The sequence below is a fragment of the Pundamilia nyererei genome, unplaced genomic scaffold, assembly GCF_000239375.1.
Source record: "Pundamilia nyererei isolate P.nyererei 1_Seehausen unplaced genomic scaffold, PunNye1.0 scaffold00182, whole genome shotgun sequence".
NCBI lineage: Eukaryota > Metazoa > Chordata > Actinopteri > Cichliformes > Cichlidae > Pundamilia > Pundamilia nyererei.
The window spans coordinates 369,871-387,771 of record NW_005187583.1 but is presented as its reverse complement, the minus strand read 5'-3'; the positions used below and the strand labels follow the sequence as shown (position 1 = coordinate 387,771).

The 17,901-nt window shown below is 40.1% G+C and overlaps 1 protein-coding gene across 1 annotated transcript in view; it reads left to right on the top strand.

The window, feature by feature from the left end:
• The window catches only part of lsamp (limbic system associated membrane protein), a 219,360-nt gene that overhangs the window by 126,449 nt on the left and 75,010 nt on the right, over positions 1–17,901 (top strand). Inside the window, exon 2 of the mRNA XM_005746727.1 lies at positions 14,494–14,638. Within this exon, the coding sequence (XP_005746784.1) occupies positions 14,494–14,638 (145 nt within the window). The remainder of the gene's footprint in view (positions 1–14,493; positions 14,639–17,901) is intronic.

Below are 17,901 nucleotides of genomic sequence, written 5' to 3'. Positions count from 1 at the left end.
AGAAATCACCTGGCTGGTATTTGGTCGTGCATGAATCTTGTTGCACTGCTTATACTTGAAAAGACTTCCTTGTCTCACTTCTCTGAATCAGAGGATAGCCTGTGAATGACTGAGTAGCCATAGAAGCGTCCATAAAGGCTTATTAGGTTGAGTAAACAGCGATCAAAATAGCAAAGACCTCTCTTTGTCCTCAGAGTTTAGCTTGTTAATCCAACTCTCTGTGTAGGTAGTTTATGATCATTGTACGTGCATTAGTGTGTCTTTCAGTCTGAATCTACCTACTGAAAGCAGTTTTTTTTGTTTGCTTGTTTTATAAGCGTTTGAATGTCTCAGTTTATGTCCTGTGTGTGTTTGTCAGTTACGCGTATACGATTGGGAAAAGCTAGTTCGTTCTTTCTCTGTGGGTCCTTAGTGGGTGCAAGGAGACTGAACTGATTCGCTACCTTTCCCCAGCAAGCCGTTTAGCCCTAAGGACTTTTTTTTTTCCTCTGACTGAACAAAGTTCTTATGGAAGGCGACAAGAGCATGTGGCTGGCACAAAGTGATTTCCCATTTTACTGTCACTTTAAAGTGATATGCTACATGTCGCACAGTCAATTCCCCACTACCTGTGACAGATAGAAATTGGCCGGGCTGAGGCCCCGCAAAATGGGTTTTTCAGCTGATGTGAGCGAGAGCACCAAAGCAAACGTTGGAGGGGAATCAAAATCAGCAGGAGTTAGGATTGCTTCGAGTAGTAATTGCGGCCAAGTGGCTTGCTGGTTACCTTCGCTTATATTGCGGCAACACTATCAACGGATCCATTGAATGTTATAGGCTGTTGAAAGTTTGGTTCATTATCTACTTCCCTCTCTCCATGAGTACCTTTTAACAGACCGATGCTGAGACCTGATGAAGGATGGAGTTTATTTTTCAAAAATGTACCGCCCTAAAACAGAACACATGAAGGTGCCTATTTAACCTTGTTTACAGGTTTAGTAAACCATGCCTTTGGCAAAAACTGTGGATCTGAAGTATTCATTGTGCTTATTGGTGACTTCTACATGCTGTTCTGTTGCATTAAGCAGTACTATGTGAAAAAGCAAACAGTGTGTAGCATTTCGTTTTAATGTTCAAAAAACCCTCCTAATCCTTGTTTGTGCCAGAGGCTAATTTCCCCCTGCACAGAGTTGGCGTTTTACGGCAGGGCCATAGTCTCTTTTGTTATTAAACTACCACTGTGATGAAATTACATTCTTCTGCTTGTTTATTGTCTAGAGTCTATTGAGTATTTTAGCATGATTATTAGCTTCAAGCCTTTACTCTCTTTCTCTGAGATACAAGCAGAAGGAGGCAAAAAAGAAGGGATGATTTCAAGCTCAGAAAAACACATTCTTCTTCCTGCTCCCTCTCATCCCTTTCCCTGTCAGGGCTACTTGGCATTATCTGCTGGAACAGTGTGCTCTGAGGAAGAAAGAAAGTCTCCTCCCGCCCTCCGTCCTCCTCCCCCCCTTCTTTCTCCTCGCCCTGCACAGAAGAGAAAGCAATTAAAAGGGAATCTTGTGATTGTCTGTGTTTATGGTATTGCAGAGAAGGTTCCTGGACTGCTCTGATAATGCGTTGCGGGATCATTACCCAGAATCTTCGTTCTACTTGAGCTTCTTTTGCTCTGCAGATGAGGCTTTCAGAGTTGTCACACACACCGCTACAGATGACAGGGGTTGAGAAGACAAGTCCTTATATTCTCAGCCAAAGTTCTACGTGTTAGAATTGATAGATATAAAACTGATAGATATAAATAAATAGATCTAGATACATCTTTGCTGCCTTTTGTGTCTGTCATTTCCTAATTTTCTCTCGCTTGCTCTCTCCTGTAACCTTTTGTAAGTTTCTTAGAAGCAGGTACTCGGATGAATGCAATTAGCAATAATGAAATTATTATTATATTTTTTTCACATATTTTTGACAGCTTTATTTACTCCACAAATCAATCCCGCTCTTCATAAGTGACAATGTGCTCATTTTTATATACCAGTAGATGATAAAGAAAAAATAAAGCTTGACCATTTCAGCAGTAATAAAACAAACCTAGTGGTTTTCTTATGTTGTGAGGGGTGGCCGTCCCTCCCCAAGCCTGGTTCTCCCAGTTTTCTCCTCTTCCTGCTAAAAGGCTGTTTTTTTTCTTCCCACTGTAGCCAAGTGCTTGTTCATAAGGGGTCATTGTTGGGGTTTTTGGGGTTCTATATTACTCCAGGGTCTTTGCCTTACAATAAAAAAAGTGCTTGAGTACTTCATACCAAACAAGGTGTCAAATATTCCCGTTGACAAAGCTGTCTGTGATAACGATAAATCACAGTGTGCTAAGAAGACAAGCCTCTCATCATTTTTTAAACTGTGCTATCTAATTAAACAGCAATTTAGCTCCATGATAAGATAATAATTTCTTTCCATTCATTTATAACCCCCCATCGTGTCTCCATTATGGTCTTAAAGTATCATTATTTTGTGGCAATGAGCTTTAAAATATGATCTAATAGCACTTCAGGGGCCATGTGTTGCCACATGAATAACCAAATCAATAATTGCATAGATGTACACGTCATAATCATCACCCTTTGAGATTCGGAAGACATCGCAGTGGTAAAGCCTACCTAATATAAAGGCCTGTGTTAGAGCACTATAGATACCAAGGTCAGTGTGGGCACATCAGACTGTATTAGGCTCATGGTTTCCTTGTTCTTTGATTTTTAAGACCGATGACAACTCAGCATATAGTGAGTAATTAAAGATCATTTTAAGAAATCAGCCTTGTACTGAGTCAAAGCCTTTTACATGTGAGCCTTTTGTGGCTTGCAGAGGTTGTTAACATTAGTTAGCCTTGCACAGACTCAGGAGACCACTTGAACTGAGGAGCTATCCTTGGCGATAACTGCTGTGAAAACCCTTTGTGAAAACAGTGAGATTCATGCTGAGCGCATGTAGCACAGTCTGAAATGGCCCTGCTAAAAACGTATCATTAGACGGCATGAAAAACACTAAACATTATAGCTGTTGCAACACATGTTGTGAGTGTATTCTATTGTTGCCATGGCTACATCAGTTGATGCTATAATTAAACAGCAGGAGCTGGTGGTCCTCTCTTGTTCCACGCAAACAAATTTTGTGTGACAGATGCAGATTATAAGCAGCACAGATTTTACAGTGAGTCTTTAGGGTCTATGTTTACTAGTGAATCCCTCTTCAAAATGTGACAAGTGCACATACAGCCCCAGAACTGCTCCAAGGCTTAGCTAGCATCCACGCTACTTATGAAGGCATCAAATGAATTTAGGTGTTCAGAGATGTGTTGACATCTTGATATTTTAGGATGCGTGCATCCACTAAGCCAATAACAGTGACATACTTCAACTGTTAGTGCAGTTACAGTTGTCACTGTCTTGACATTACAGCTCTTGAGATTTGCCATCGTTCAACTGCCAGTCAAATGTGACCAAATCGTAACCCCCATAATGCGGATAAAGGAGACTGGATTTAGGGCCGGTTTTACTAAGCGGCACAAATTACTGGGTCAAAATCAGCAGCTGTGATAAGGGAGAGAGCAATGTACTACCCAGAATTATACGGTGTAGGTGCAAGTATTGCATGTGTTTTCCATATCAATGAGAGGCAGCTGAAGGAGAATCAATATGTTTTTGATGAACAATTTGCCTGGGACCATGTGTGGTGCTGTAGGTTTGGACAGCAGTCATATGGAGCCCAGGAGGGCTGCATTGTTACATTCACATTATTCAGTTTAATTCAGTTCAGTTTTATTTATAAAGTAGCAAACCACAACAACACTAATCTCAAGGGGCTTTATATTGTAAGGTAAAGATTCGACAATAATAGAGCAAAAAACCCAACAACTCGACTACCCCCTTTGATTGTGCAATAGAATCATAGCACCACTATGTGGTTGTTACAGAGCCAAAAAGCAGGCTTTGGGTGTTTATTAAAGTCAACATTACATGTTGTAAGACTCAGCCATTCATATAGCTCACTTTAGAGTCCCTTTATTACCTGCATTTTGATACACATTTCATTAGAGCATGTAGTGAGTACTAGTAGACAGGTATATAGGGAGGTAAAGAAAATAAAAACTGTACAAAAGAACCCTGTGCACACGGTGTCTCCACTGTGGACTGACAAAAAAGTCGCAAAAAACAGGAACCCTCCAAAGGCATCGTTCAGTCTAAAAAGTAACTTGAGACCCTGTCAAACAAGACACATGCTGTATTTTTGTGTCAAAACAAGATTTCGTGCTGGTGCAGACTGCTTAAAAATCTGGCTCTATCCTTAGCACCAAGGATAGTTCTTGAGTTCAGTTGTTGCCCTGAACATGTAGTGGACTCACTCATGTTAAGAACCACGGTTAATCACACAAGACTCACATGTAAAAGGTTTCAACAGCTGTTTTAGCATATCCACTCTTTGTTCGAGAGTGGATATGCTTTATCAACCCATCTCTGGCACACAATCTGAAGAAAAAAAAAAACACCTGACGTTAGGATCTTTTATTAAACAGGGCAATCAATCAGAAGGAAGTTGACTTAAAGTGGGAATGGAACGCAGACAACACCAATTCTCAGTATAAAAGAAATTAGGATTATTATAAGTAGCCATAAATAAAAATTAAAAGTAGAAATAAGAGTTGAGATCTGAAGCCAATGTTATAAGGTATTTATAGTAAAAAATACAATTTAAAAAATAACCTTAAAGTAAGTCGCTTATGGCCTAAGGCAAGTCATCACAATCAAAGTAAAAAATAATTTGAGCCGTGTAAAAAACAAATAGAGTAATTGCTTTTTTCAAGCCTGCTGTATTGATTGACTGCAGTACATCACTCAGACTAACCTTTTATATATTTTAAGGAAATGTGTAGCTTCCCCATTAGCTGATGCATAGGCAGGTGTCAACATGTCATGCTCCTCCCCAAACACTGGCATGTGAATAAGCTCTTTTATTCCTAGCAGCAAATCACAGAGCTTTTTGACCTTCTCGCTTGACATGGCACCCGTCAGTCAGTCATTTGACATTCCGAATCCCGCTGGCTAACCTTTAAAGCCGACCCGCAAACGCTGAACATCGTAGATGCGGTGTCAACTCAGCGTCCCCCACAAGCTGCTTAATCAGGCTGTGCTTTTGAAAATGAGCCCACAAGGGAGAACTGCTGATTAGTGTGGCAACAGTGTATCTCACATAGGAAATGATGATGAAACGACCTGCACCCCAAGCTCTGATTCATACGTAATTATTGAAAGCACATCTTGTGTTACCTTTGAGATAAAACAGACTCTGAGTAAGAAGAGGTAGCAAAGCTCTTGACTTATGTTTGTATGATTTTCCGAGCTTTGCTAAAGCTCTCCAAGATGTGTGCGGAATCTCGTTGATGTAGTGCGGGGTCCTGGTAGTCGTACTTCGTACACTATCAGAAGCTCTCCCAAGAAACACACATAGCATGCCAGGCCAACAAATTCAAATAAGCCTATTTCATTTCAGACAGAATTTATGATGCTGCATTTCATTTCGCAGCCTAAATACAGGCAGCCAGGTCTGGAGTATTTTACCTCTTACAAGAGCATTTCGTTTTTTTCCGTCTGTTGCCTCTGCTCTCATTCAGTGCTGCTGCATCATCAACCGATTCACCTCTTTGTGCCAGTACTCCACCAAAGCAGAACATAGTGATGGATCGCATAAGAGGTAAATGTGGAGAGCAGAGAAATGAGGTAATAGTTCCACAGTGTCACACTTTGAGACAAGGCCTTATGTGACATCCCGTAGCAATCAGAGCGAGTTGTGTGTCGAAATGAAAAAGCGGCCTAAAGAACGCAAAAGGTGGGCAAAAGCCAGCCCTCTGCCGCCAGCACATGCAGAGTCATGAGCATCATTTGCAGCTGTGAGAGGCAAGTGGATTACATTAGGAACAATATCTTTCTGCCCTATGCTCGTGAACTCTCATCAACACAAAACAGCAAAAACAGAGGCATGAGGGCAGATAGAAAATTCTGATGCAATGCGCTGCAAGGTGTTGCGTGCGGAGCAAACATATGGTAACTTTTATTTGTGTCAAAATTTAAGACCGTTTAATTACCACTATGCAGCTGCAGGCAGTATGACGAAATTACAGGTTGCTGTTACTTTGCTCATCTCTTACTTACGCTGACTGCTGTACAGGCAGGCCAGCTGCTTAGGGGAGTAATAAGTGGGTAAAGAAAAAGAAGAATGAGAAATGGGAAAGAAAGGGGGTAAGGGCTAAAATGGGGGGCAGTAAAGGAGAAATTATGAGGCAAGCATAAATATGGAGAACAGAAGGGGAGAAGCAAAAACAAACAGAGATGCTACAAAACTGCATAAAGATAAGAAAGCAGAATGAGAGTGACACGAGGGTAAGGAAGATGTGCCCGAGGAAGGAAGCACAGTACATCTCCTGAGATTTAATAGCAGCATCCTGCCCTCACTATAGATCCTACTGCCTACATCTCAGTAAGGCACCATCTGTCACAGGCTCGTTACATCCAGTCACTTCTCCCTCACACTCCAACCCTACTAAAAAGCACAACACAGACACAGATTGGGGTTGTGCTGACTTTAAAATGAGAAGGAATAGGTCCACTGGCAGGAGAAGTGTCAGAGGCTTCTGCACCGCTGACGTACAGTATGGAGTGAGAACATTGATCAGATCAGCTTTTTTGCTGGCCGATAATGTTGCTCGAGAGACTTCCGATCTTGCACAGCAAACCCGAGCACAACATCCATTTGGATTAGCTTCAGAAACTTTGAGAAACAGAGCTGGAATTAAACTGCTCTGGCGCTTGCAAAGCCTTCGAGGTGAAATCACACCTGCACCAAGCAAATTTGAATCAAGCAGACCTGCACATTCCTGACTTGTTTATAACCGTTTTTGATTAATATTTCCCCCCGCCCCGCTAGCTTCGCAGGCCAAGTCTCAAAACAATCATTTCTTGACCTGATTAATGGCTTGCTCTAAGCAGTGATACATGCCATCCAAAGATGGAGGGGCTTCATGAAAATTATATCAGGATTTGTGGCTATCTAGGGGCTTTGAAGTAAGGGGAAAAAATCTACTGGAGCAACAGATATTAAGTCTATTCCCATGCATTTAGATCACTACGGGTTCCCTACAAACTGGCTCTGTGGTATCAAGAAGTTAAAAGGTGAAACATTTGCTAATTGTAGGCACAGGTAGACAGCAACAGGCGTGGTGTGGCCTCATCAACAGATAGATGAACTTTTGCAATCCTGGGCCTCTTACAGGGGAGGAAGTCAAGGGAGGGCTACTTCCTGTTGACTGCAGCTTTGTTTGAAATCACTATTAATAAAAGCAGGCAGTTTATTACCCTCAGCACATCACCTTCATCATTCCTTGCTTTAAATGCCTTTTTAAACCTCCAAAGAATATTTTGCAAACGAGCTTCAGACACTTTTCTAATTACAACAATTAACGTGACCTGTTTGCAGGTGATGTCGACACCAGTTTACAAAGGCTTGGAGAAAATCTGACCTGTCAGTTGTCAATTAGCACGTAACATACATGGGCACATGTAGATGCACAAGTAGAATACACTCTGCAGTTCTATCATTTAACACCTATTATTAATTATTCCTTGGTTTCTCTGTAAAGTGTTAATTGTGTTCTTCAATGATAGTTTCTTCGTACCAATCAAATGGAGAGGATCGTAGTGGAAGGTGAACTCTGCAGCAGAACGGGGTTGTAGCAGGCGCTTCAGCGAGTGCTTTGTTCTGCTTAAGCCTCATCCTAGGGGAAAAACTTAGACCTTACCTGAAATACTTTCAACCTGCTACTCAGAAAATATGTGGGGCAAGAAAGTGCTTTGAGGGCTATAAAGGAGGCCCTGGTTTGATTTGATATCCGGCTTTAGCTGTGCTCTCACCTCGCACCTTTTTATTTTTGAGTACTTTTATTCTCTGGTGCATCTTTTCTATTTCTACCATCTGGTCTCTTGCCTGACTGGATATCTATTTTGTTTTTGTCCCTGTGCCTGCCTCCTGACACCTGTATGAAGTTAGTAGCACCTCTTGCCCTTCAGGCTAGAGTTAGGCAGATCAGGTCTAAATAGCTAGTGCACCACTCTTACTTTTTACTGATTGCTGAAGCAAAGGGTTTGGCCATTTTTGAGAAAATAATTGAGATTCTTCATAAGTGGCAGGTATACTATTAGTTGCAACTTAGTCACAAAGACGTGCATGCACATTAACATGTCTTTGTGAAACAGCCTGTCCAGTCGAGGATGAAAGGGGTGGAAAAGTGAGAGGAAGAGAATGAGTAGGAGGCAGAAGGTTGAAAAGGGTGGAGGGCAGAACATGACAGAAGCACTACAATGAGGAAGTGGGGAAAAAAGACGGTTTGGAAAGAGGTGAGAAGTGTCAAAGGCGGAAAAAATGGAAAGAAAAGATGAGGTGAGATAAGGAGAACTGGGTATTGATGGAGATAGCGGGTGGTGTGACTGTTCTGTCAATCTTGGCACATCGTTCTTCTCATTACAGTTTCACTCCCTGGCTCTGTCCTGCTCTTTGGTCCTCCCCCACGGCTAGCCCTGGAGCAGGGATCCATCCAGCCCAGCCCTCCTGTCAACACAAACGCAGCTCAGGCCCAGGCATCTGTCAGCCCACACAGTCCACCTTCAGCCATAGTCTATTGGCCAGTCCATATTGGCACAGCACAGCAGGGCAGAAAAGGAATGTAATATAGCACAGCAGAGCATCCATCAACAAACCTCGGGGTAAAACAGCACAGGACAGCAGCTTAGGCATCCATCACATGCAGACCCTGGATAGGCCAAACCGAGTCTCTGGAGGGACTGGTAAACAACTATTGTACTCTGCAATAAGATAGTTAATAAGATAGATTTTCATTACAAATCGTTAAAAAGCACCTAGTTTTTCCAATTAAATCAAGTTTCCTGTAAGCGTCTTGTTGAACGAGTCTGAGCAGACCGACCAAAGACAGCTGTGATCTTCTATTCTGGTCCAGTGAAGTCGAGACAAACCTGACCCTGCAAAGACATACCTTGACAGTTTCTCTGCCAGAAAGAGGCGAGAGCTACAGGCAGACAACCGCACTGACAAGTAATAGGAAGTCCTCCAGTTTCTCACTCATTAGTGAGAACAGAAAATAGGTATTACTGATCATGCACCAGAACCACACTCTGAAGGTGTGAGCAGTTCTAAAGAACGGCAAAAAGCAGGATGTGGCACAAAATCCCAATATGTATGCAAGTCAATGCATTTTTTTTTATTATTATTATTTTCTGTTGCAATCTGTTCAAGATGAGAATGCTTGAATTAGCAGAATATGGCCCTAGTTAAAGTCTGACTGTTGTGATACTTACTCCATCAAGTGTAATGGATTTAGTTTTCTGCTCTGTTTCCTTGACCCATGTCGAACAGCATATAGTGGGCGCTAACATAAACGAGTTATTACAGATTTGGGTGTTTAATAGTCACCTATAGTAACCCAAGAGCTCAATTTAGAGGAAGCGCACTAACAGTATGAACCTTATTAATTAAAGCAGAAATGTAAAACTTGCTTTGCTAACTGAAACAGAGGGCGTAGTTAAGTTGTTGATTAGCTAACTCGATAGCTTCACATGCAGGCTTTTTTTGTGCAGGTAAGATTTCTTCCTCAATGCTGACTTATTACTGTAGTTGTACCAAAATTATGATACTTTTTAATAAATTCTTTAAATAAGGAAATACAAGGCAGTTTAGTTTAAATAGGTATGCATTTCTAAAGCACTGAAAGATTAAATCACCGCTAACGCATACATCATGCTAGAGAGCCAGTTAATGTAAGGATTGGCAATAGCTGCTGGTTTTATTTAAGGACCACAGTGAGTTCTTGTTTTTCTCTAGAATCCTTAAGTGAACGAGTAAAGATTAAAATTGTGGCAAAATGGCTCCAGGTGCATGCACATCCCACACTAGTTAACAAGCTGGCATGTAAGCTAAAACTGGTATTGCTGTTGCAATACTAGTTTTACTTCATTCATTCATGAAAATGCTGTACTGTCTAAAATAGTAACAAGATGACTGATGCTGTTTACTTTACCTGTCAGTGGCTGATCGGTGCACAGAGTACTTGAATACCCACGTTTTGTCTTGTTTAAAATTAGAGCTAAGCAAAAATCAATAAGATGGCTATAACTAGACAGTAAAGGAGGAATTCATCGTCTGTGATGACCTGGGAATACCTCCTTAGAAAACCCAGAGCTAAACAAAACAAATGTTAAGAAGCTTCAGCCGGAGGCAAGCCTTCTCACAGAAATTAAAGCACCTGACTCTGAGCCTAGCTGAGAACTTGACGTTGAAAGCTAATTTGTAATAGGTCTCAGATGTTCCAAACTTCTGCTCTACAACCTGATAACATAAAGATAATTCCGTTATGTTAATAACATAACATAAAGTCTCATTGCCCTCATAAGACATGTAGTAGCTACTGGATATGTTCTGGATGACTGGGGGGAAACTGGAGACCTGTTTTGAATGGCTGAAGCGTCCAGTCCAACCAGTGCCACTACTCTGTGTCTAGGTGAATGCTGATGACACAGCGCTCAGGTTGATGGCAAGAGTAATCATAAAATAAGTGAATATATAACTCTGTGTTGAATGTCTTTTCTAAAAGCCTTTTTCAAAAATTTCAGCATTAATAAATGAATATGTACTGTATGCAGGAAAGCAGCAGAAGTAAAGCAGGGTGATAAGCATGTATCAGGATCTCAGGTAAAGTTCTAAGTATGAATTATAAAGAGCCATCAGGTATTAACTAATTAATTATTAAAGTAATTTAATGCTGTGTGGGGAAGGGTGAATTTTTAATTTTTTTAAGAGAAGTAATAAACTTTTTCGATTTAAAATTTAATAATGCACAAAAAACTTCATGCACAGTGTTGTGTAATACTGCCTCTGTGTGCACAATTTTACATTGAATATTTCAGTAACAGTGGTTATACAATTGGATAATGCACAGGGGAGAGAGTCTATTAAATTAAAGTATGCGCACTCAGTTATCAGCACTGTTACATGTGCCTACATGTGTTTATATAATCTGCAAAGCTGTTTCTATCAACTTCACTGCTGTGGTTTTTTTTAGAAAGTTCCATTTCTTTTTTATGATGCTAATTTCTGTTAAAATAGCTGCCCTAACCCACACTGTGAATTTTTAATCATAAGTCAAAACCACCAATTATCTAACATTTACATAATAATTATATTATGAGTACCAATTTGGCAGTCTGAGAACTGAGTTTTTATCAGTCACATGGCATCAGTCAGGATGGTTTTCCTCTCAACAGGAAAACACAAAACGTGGATTTGTCAGCGCTACAGCAAAAAGTAGATTTTAATATATGTTGATGTTAACAACTGCATTCAGTAAAAAAGTTCGGGTTCAGTAACAGGCTGCGCTTTAATGTGATCGAGAAAACGACATTAAAGCGTAACTCTAAACGAGCATCATGTCCATTCGTGTGGTTGTCTTTTTCATCTCGTTTTCTTTTCCCACCTCCTTGTGGTTACTTCACAGTAGGCGACAAGCAGTAATGAGGAAGGAGAGGAAACAAGTGCAGTACAAGGAAACAAGATGCAAGCATTCAGTCAGCCAGGGCAGTTTATTGCTTCACTGCAAGCAATTTGTCAGTGTGTGTCCATAGCTTGCACTAATGTGGAGGAGCTGTAGACGATTAGTGTCTAGAGCAGCAGATTGTGTGGTTCAAAAACAGCACCAGAAGGTTTTGATTATTAGCGTTGAGGAATAGTAAACTACACAGGATTAAACTAGTACTTTACTACCTGTTTGATTGAATACCCGCCCCACCTGGACTAGTTCCTGGATGTAACCAATAGGACATCATCTGCAGGGTCTAGGACTGTGGTCAGTACTTTGTTAGGGTGATGTTGAAATGTGTGTGACCATGTTTGAACAGGAGACTGGCATTATAAGTTCAGGTTGTAGAGTGTATGTTAATTAGTGTTAAGTAACAAATCAAGTAAAATATTAGAGTTTCCCTCAACAAAACTGGAGCACAGAGTTCATGGATTTTAGTATAATTAACCACACTGAAAGTCAGGTTTATTTGTCAGATAACTGCATAAAAAATGCATCAAAAGCAACCAACACCAGAGACATGAAACAGAGATCCAGTGTAGTAGCTGAAAACCAAGCCAAGTGTTGCCCAGCAGACAGCTAGAGGCTACAGCTGCAGCGTCTATATTCTCCTGTCATTGGACATGACCACACCCTTTTCTCCCTAGTATAATTAGAAGGTTAAAAGAAAAACATCACAGTCTCTACAATCACTATAAAAGAGAAAAATGGCAGCAGAGACCAAAGGGTTTTTTGTTGTGGGTAACAAGCATGTTTATTTCTGCTGTAATTTTTTTTGGCATATTAATGTGGGAGCCTATGAATGCAGATTCACTTTTCAAGCCAGCGTCAAGTGGACAGCTTTTGGCAGGTGTGCAGCTTCAGTTTTGTGCACCCAAGAGTTGCCAGTTGGTGAATGGTAGTTTACAAAGCTTTCAAAACAGTTTCATCAATACTAATGTGATTGTGGTCAGAAAGAAATGGTACTTTCATGGGAAATTGATTAGCGAGTGAACTATAGGTCTTTTATTTAACTGCATGAAAGCACTTTGAGGAGCAGGCACAGACATGTCATATGCTCTCAAAAGGATCAGTTCTTTTGGGTGTCACACGTGAACAACGATGTTGCACTGTCACGACACACTTGCATGCACACGTACACAGAACGGCCATTTATTAGGTACACCTTTTGAACTGCTTTTTAACCCAAATGCATTGAGTTGCCACTGATTGGTTGATTAATCTCGATTTCTGTTGCAACATTCAGATGGCAGAGTCAGCATTAAATCCAAACAACGTGAAAGAATGGATCCACCCTGCCTTTTATCAACACCTCAGGCTGGTAGTGGTGGTGTCATGGTGCAGTTGATATTTCCTTGGCACATTTTGGGGCCTTGGTACCAACTGATCATTGCTACCTCAGTACCTTTACTGAGTGTGTCCCTCCCTTTATGGCAGTGTAACTATCATCTGATTGCTACTTCCAGGACATATAGAACCACAAAGATCAAAACTTATACAGTATATAAGCTTATGATGGTGTTAACATATAAGCTGCATGCACACAGCTCCACGCTGTCACATCCTTCATGGTTTGTTTTGAGAGGCTAATGGACTGAAACGATTTATATTTTATGCATTTGAATATGACTCTGTCTGTTCTGTACCCCTTGTTCCCTCTGGCTTCTAGCTAGCTTTGGAAAGGGGCAGTTCATAGAACTTTCTTTGATTACAGAAAAATGTATCTGAATGAGCATAGCGAGCTTTTGAATTGCTTCTTTTAATTAGAACACTGAAAACTCTTGAAACAAAACTGGAGGAACACTTTAGAGTGACGCAATAGGAAGATAGCTGTCAAAGCGAGTCAGTAAACACAGTGAGTTATCTTGGTTCCACACAAAGGGAAGGAACATCAGTAGGGATTAAAGCTGCGAGTACAAACCTTCAACAAATCTGACATCCAGCTCCCGCTGTGAAGCAGACTAGGGTGACTGCACCAACACTTTTGTGCTTCACCCGGGGTCACCTGCCAAAGACAGCCTCACTCCACTGCTTCACTAAGCTACTCTCTTGTAGCTCAACACAATCCAAAGTGGTGTGCGCAGCCAAGGCTCGGCGAGTTGCCGGAATTTGCATGTGAGGCGCATTCACTGTCGGCTTGCATTACAGCTGATATCCATTCTCATTGATTCCGACTTCTTCTCACATTTACATTTATTCATTAGGAAGACGCTCGGCTCCCCAGCTCCCGTGCAAGATGTCTTAGCTTGAGCTTACTTGGTGTAATGCGCTGACAGCATGCAACAAGAAGTAAACAAGAGGATACCGGTGTCCCTTCTTATCCACAGGAATAACATACTGTTAAAGGAGATATATTCATCAGAGAAAAAGGGTGGTAAAGAAGGTGAAGGGTTCAGGAGGCTGTACAAGGGGGTGTGTGGGAGGAGAAGAGAAAAAATGGTCGTTCACTTTGGTTTTTACTCCAAGACATTGGAATTAGTAGAGGCCTTAGGTGTCTGCTTAACTTAACAGTCTTTGTTAGTCAGTGGTATCAAACATAGCAGTGCTGAACTATATTAAAACATAACCAGCTTGGCTTATTATTTCAGCACAACTGTTTGTGTAAACCTTACTCAAAGCACCTTTGACTTCCATACACCCCCGCCTACTCACTGGATTGCATAATTGCTGTTATTTGTTTGCTTTCCCTATCTACAAAACTCCACACTTCAGTTTGCCTAATAGGATTACATATCATGAAATGGAAAAAAGTTGCATCCATTTGTTTCCCCTCGTAATGAAGAACCGGGTCTTGCTATTTCTCACCTAACCTGTTTTTGTTCTCGCTGCAGGTGTTATGTTGATGACAAAGTCTCCAAGGTGGCTTGGCTCAATAGATCCAACATCATCTTTGCCGGCCAGGACAAGTGGTCCCTGGACCCCAGAGTAGATCTGGTCACTAAAGGACAGCTGGAGTACAGCCTGCGCATACAAAAGGTAATGTTGACAATAGAGATTTAAAAGCTGAACTGAATTATTGTGCAAAACTGATTCAACCAGAGCTGAGTTGGGTTGTCATTTGCATTTAGATGTGGAAGAGAATTTCTTTTTTTTTAGTTTCAGGGATGTTATTCAACAAGTTATGAAACACAACCTTATTGCACACACACTTTGACTTAAATTTATTCTTTTTTTAGCAGCAGATGTTGTTAAATATTAATCTATTCATTTATTCATTTATTTATGCAGCAGGTTCAGTCAGAGGGACTTTTTTTAAACTACATTCTTAATTTTTGATTTTTCACTGTCTGCATGCTTTTACAAGTATAAACATAAGCAGTGACGGGATGGGAAGACAGGAGTGTTTTCACATCCCCTTCAAAAAAAATATTTCCTAGCATAAATTAGTGCTGAAGAAGTAGTTTGACATATCGGGAAACTTGGTTGCCAGCTAAATATGAAACTGGAGCCGGAATTCATTTTATTTTAGCATAAAACAAAGACAGAGTAAAGGGGCTAAGCATTAAAAATCTACTTATTCCATCAACTTATTCATCTCTATATTGGAGATACTATAGAAATGTTTATTTTAAACTTACCTTATTACTGTCAGCATGACAGAAGCGCAGAACATAACATGTAGTGTATATAGTCTCAAAGGTAACATTTGGAAAGCAAGCAAAGCAAAGCTACATACAACTGCAGAGGTTATACAAAGTGCAAGACTTGGCATAAGTGACGGGCATTTGCATTCTGAGTCCCGAGTGTGGTTCGCTTTAGGCAACAAAAGCAATGTTGTTTGAATGACAATGAGGTAAACACATCCTGCCCTGTTCTTCAAGTCGCTTAGCCAAGACAACAATGGTGTGCATAACCATGGACACATCAAAATCACAATTTTTTTTTTTATGATGAGATTGCATTATAATAGGATAAAACACATTTTGTTGATTTACTCAGGAAATCAACATTTTGGACTTTGCCAAGTCCATTAATTCACAACATTTCCTCATTATGTTAATGGAAAACATAACCTAGGCTCCAATACATTTATTTCCAAACATATTTGCTGTTTTGCATTCCTAATATCTAAAAGTAATTTGCATGAGACAGAGTTGCTCTGCTATTTTATGGGGACATGGATAGGGGTGACTGGCGGTGTGGCCATAAATCTGACATTTTTAGAATCTGAAGGGAGAAAAAAAGCACACATTAAACTACAATAAAGTTCATATGCCTTCCCCGCAACAATTTCAGCTGAGAATAAAACTGATGGTCTGTCAACTTTTTCAGTTTCTTAATGCCAGCATTTTGTACTTCATTCAAAAAAACAACAAAAAAACCAACTATTATTTAGTCATTTCAATATCACAACTGTTTGTAAGTGCTTTCCTCGATCCATTTCTTTAATGGGGCTTACAAACACTATTTCCTGTCCTGTTTTAATGATTCAACTTTCAAGTCACCTAACAGCATTGACATTTAATATGTAATATAATATATAAAATGTAATGTAATAAGTAAGTGAAATAGTCATGGTAACCACATTTAAACAGACTTAAAGTATGAATAAGCTGAAACAAAGTACTTCAGAGTTTGCAATGACAAAGCAAAAATGATATTTAAGAGGCAGAAAAATATTCAGTGAAGGGATCGTTCAGGAACCTTTTCTACTTTCACTAAAAGCAACAATATATATAAACAAAATATTTGAAAAATGAAATGAATAAAAGTAATCTCATAGTTATGTAACAAATATTTGTTTGGTTTTTATTGGTTTGATGAGAAAATTCTGATAGTGGTTAATCAGTGTGCAGTTCTTGGTCTTTCATAAATACTTTCTTTGAGTGAAGTGTAATTCAGATTAAAGAGGATGTCAGTTTAAAATGACTCAGCATTTTTGTGACATGGGAAGTGACTTGCTTTTTTGTTTTTAGGAGAAATTACAAAAGACAACAATAACAATCACCACATGCAAAATCTCTCAATCCCTAATTCCCATCCAAACTTAAATCCGGGGCTGCCCCTGATTTAAGTTTGGATGGGATTGAGGGAATTTGGAGTAAGGATTAGTCAGACACACAGACTGCTCCACAATTACAGTAGCAGGATAAGGAAGGAGGGAACTCAAGCATTGTGGGGAACAGCAAAATACAACAAAAATACCAGTCATACATCATGGTTTCTCACTCTCAGGGCTAATATATGCTCAGATAGCTATTTATCTTGGTAATCTCTTTTCATTTGAATCTTGCTGTATTGTCATAAAGTCTGTATCAGGCTGTGTGCATGCCTGTGAACTCTCTCTACATGATCAGGAGTTGAGCAACTAAAACAGGCAAACAGGTCCGTCTTAGGCCCCTGAAGGTTCTTATCGATATGAAATATTATGTGTCATGAAGCAGGCAGGATTGAGGACCCAAAATGCAGACTCTTAGTGGCAGGACTAACTCAAAACACAGCTTTATTGCTGATTACAAAATACATGAAAGCAAACTGGAAGAAACTAGGAACTAAACAGGCAGGTTTAGTTCCTTAACCTGCAAGAATGAGGTAGATTGGGGCAGACGCAGACATACACACAAGGTCAAACAAAGGAACAAACCACATGGGGGAACATAATCTAACTAACGAGACAGGGGAAGCACAGCTGAACATGACACACACCAGACAAGAGACTGTCAAACTAAAACAGGAAGTATGAGACAGATGAAACACTGGGAAAAAAGTGAGGAGAGAGAGGACAAGAGAGCAAGGAACGAGACGGACACACAGAGACATGACCAGGGAAACAGGCAGATAAACATGAAGACTAGACTGACCTGACAGAGGACACACAGAGGCAAGACCAAGACAAACAGGACACGCAGGCGAGACCAGGGCATGAAAAGGAACCTAATAACTAACTAGACAATCTGAACTACAAATACAGAAATGCAACTAGGAAACAATTCACACAGAGAAAACAAGTATGAATAAACAAGACTCAAACAACCAAAAACACAAAACACTGACTCAACATCCCAGGTACCCTAACAATTATGACAGCATCAAGTTGCCTAGTAACTGCCTACAAGCTGAAATAACCCACTTGTAGCATTCTTGCACATAAGACCTTTTTAAGAATCTCCTCATTTTAATTTCACAACAGTAACATCTAATTTTGTAAATATTTAATTTACTACATTTTGATGTCTCCTAATTATGATGTTTAGAACATCATCATTTAATATCATTTGACACTTTTTTTTTTTTTTTTT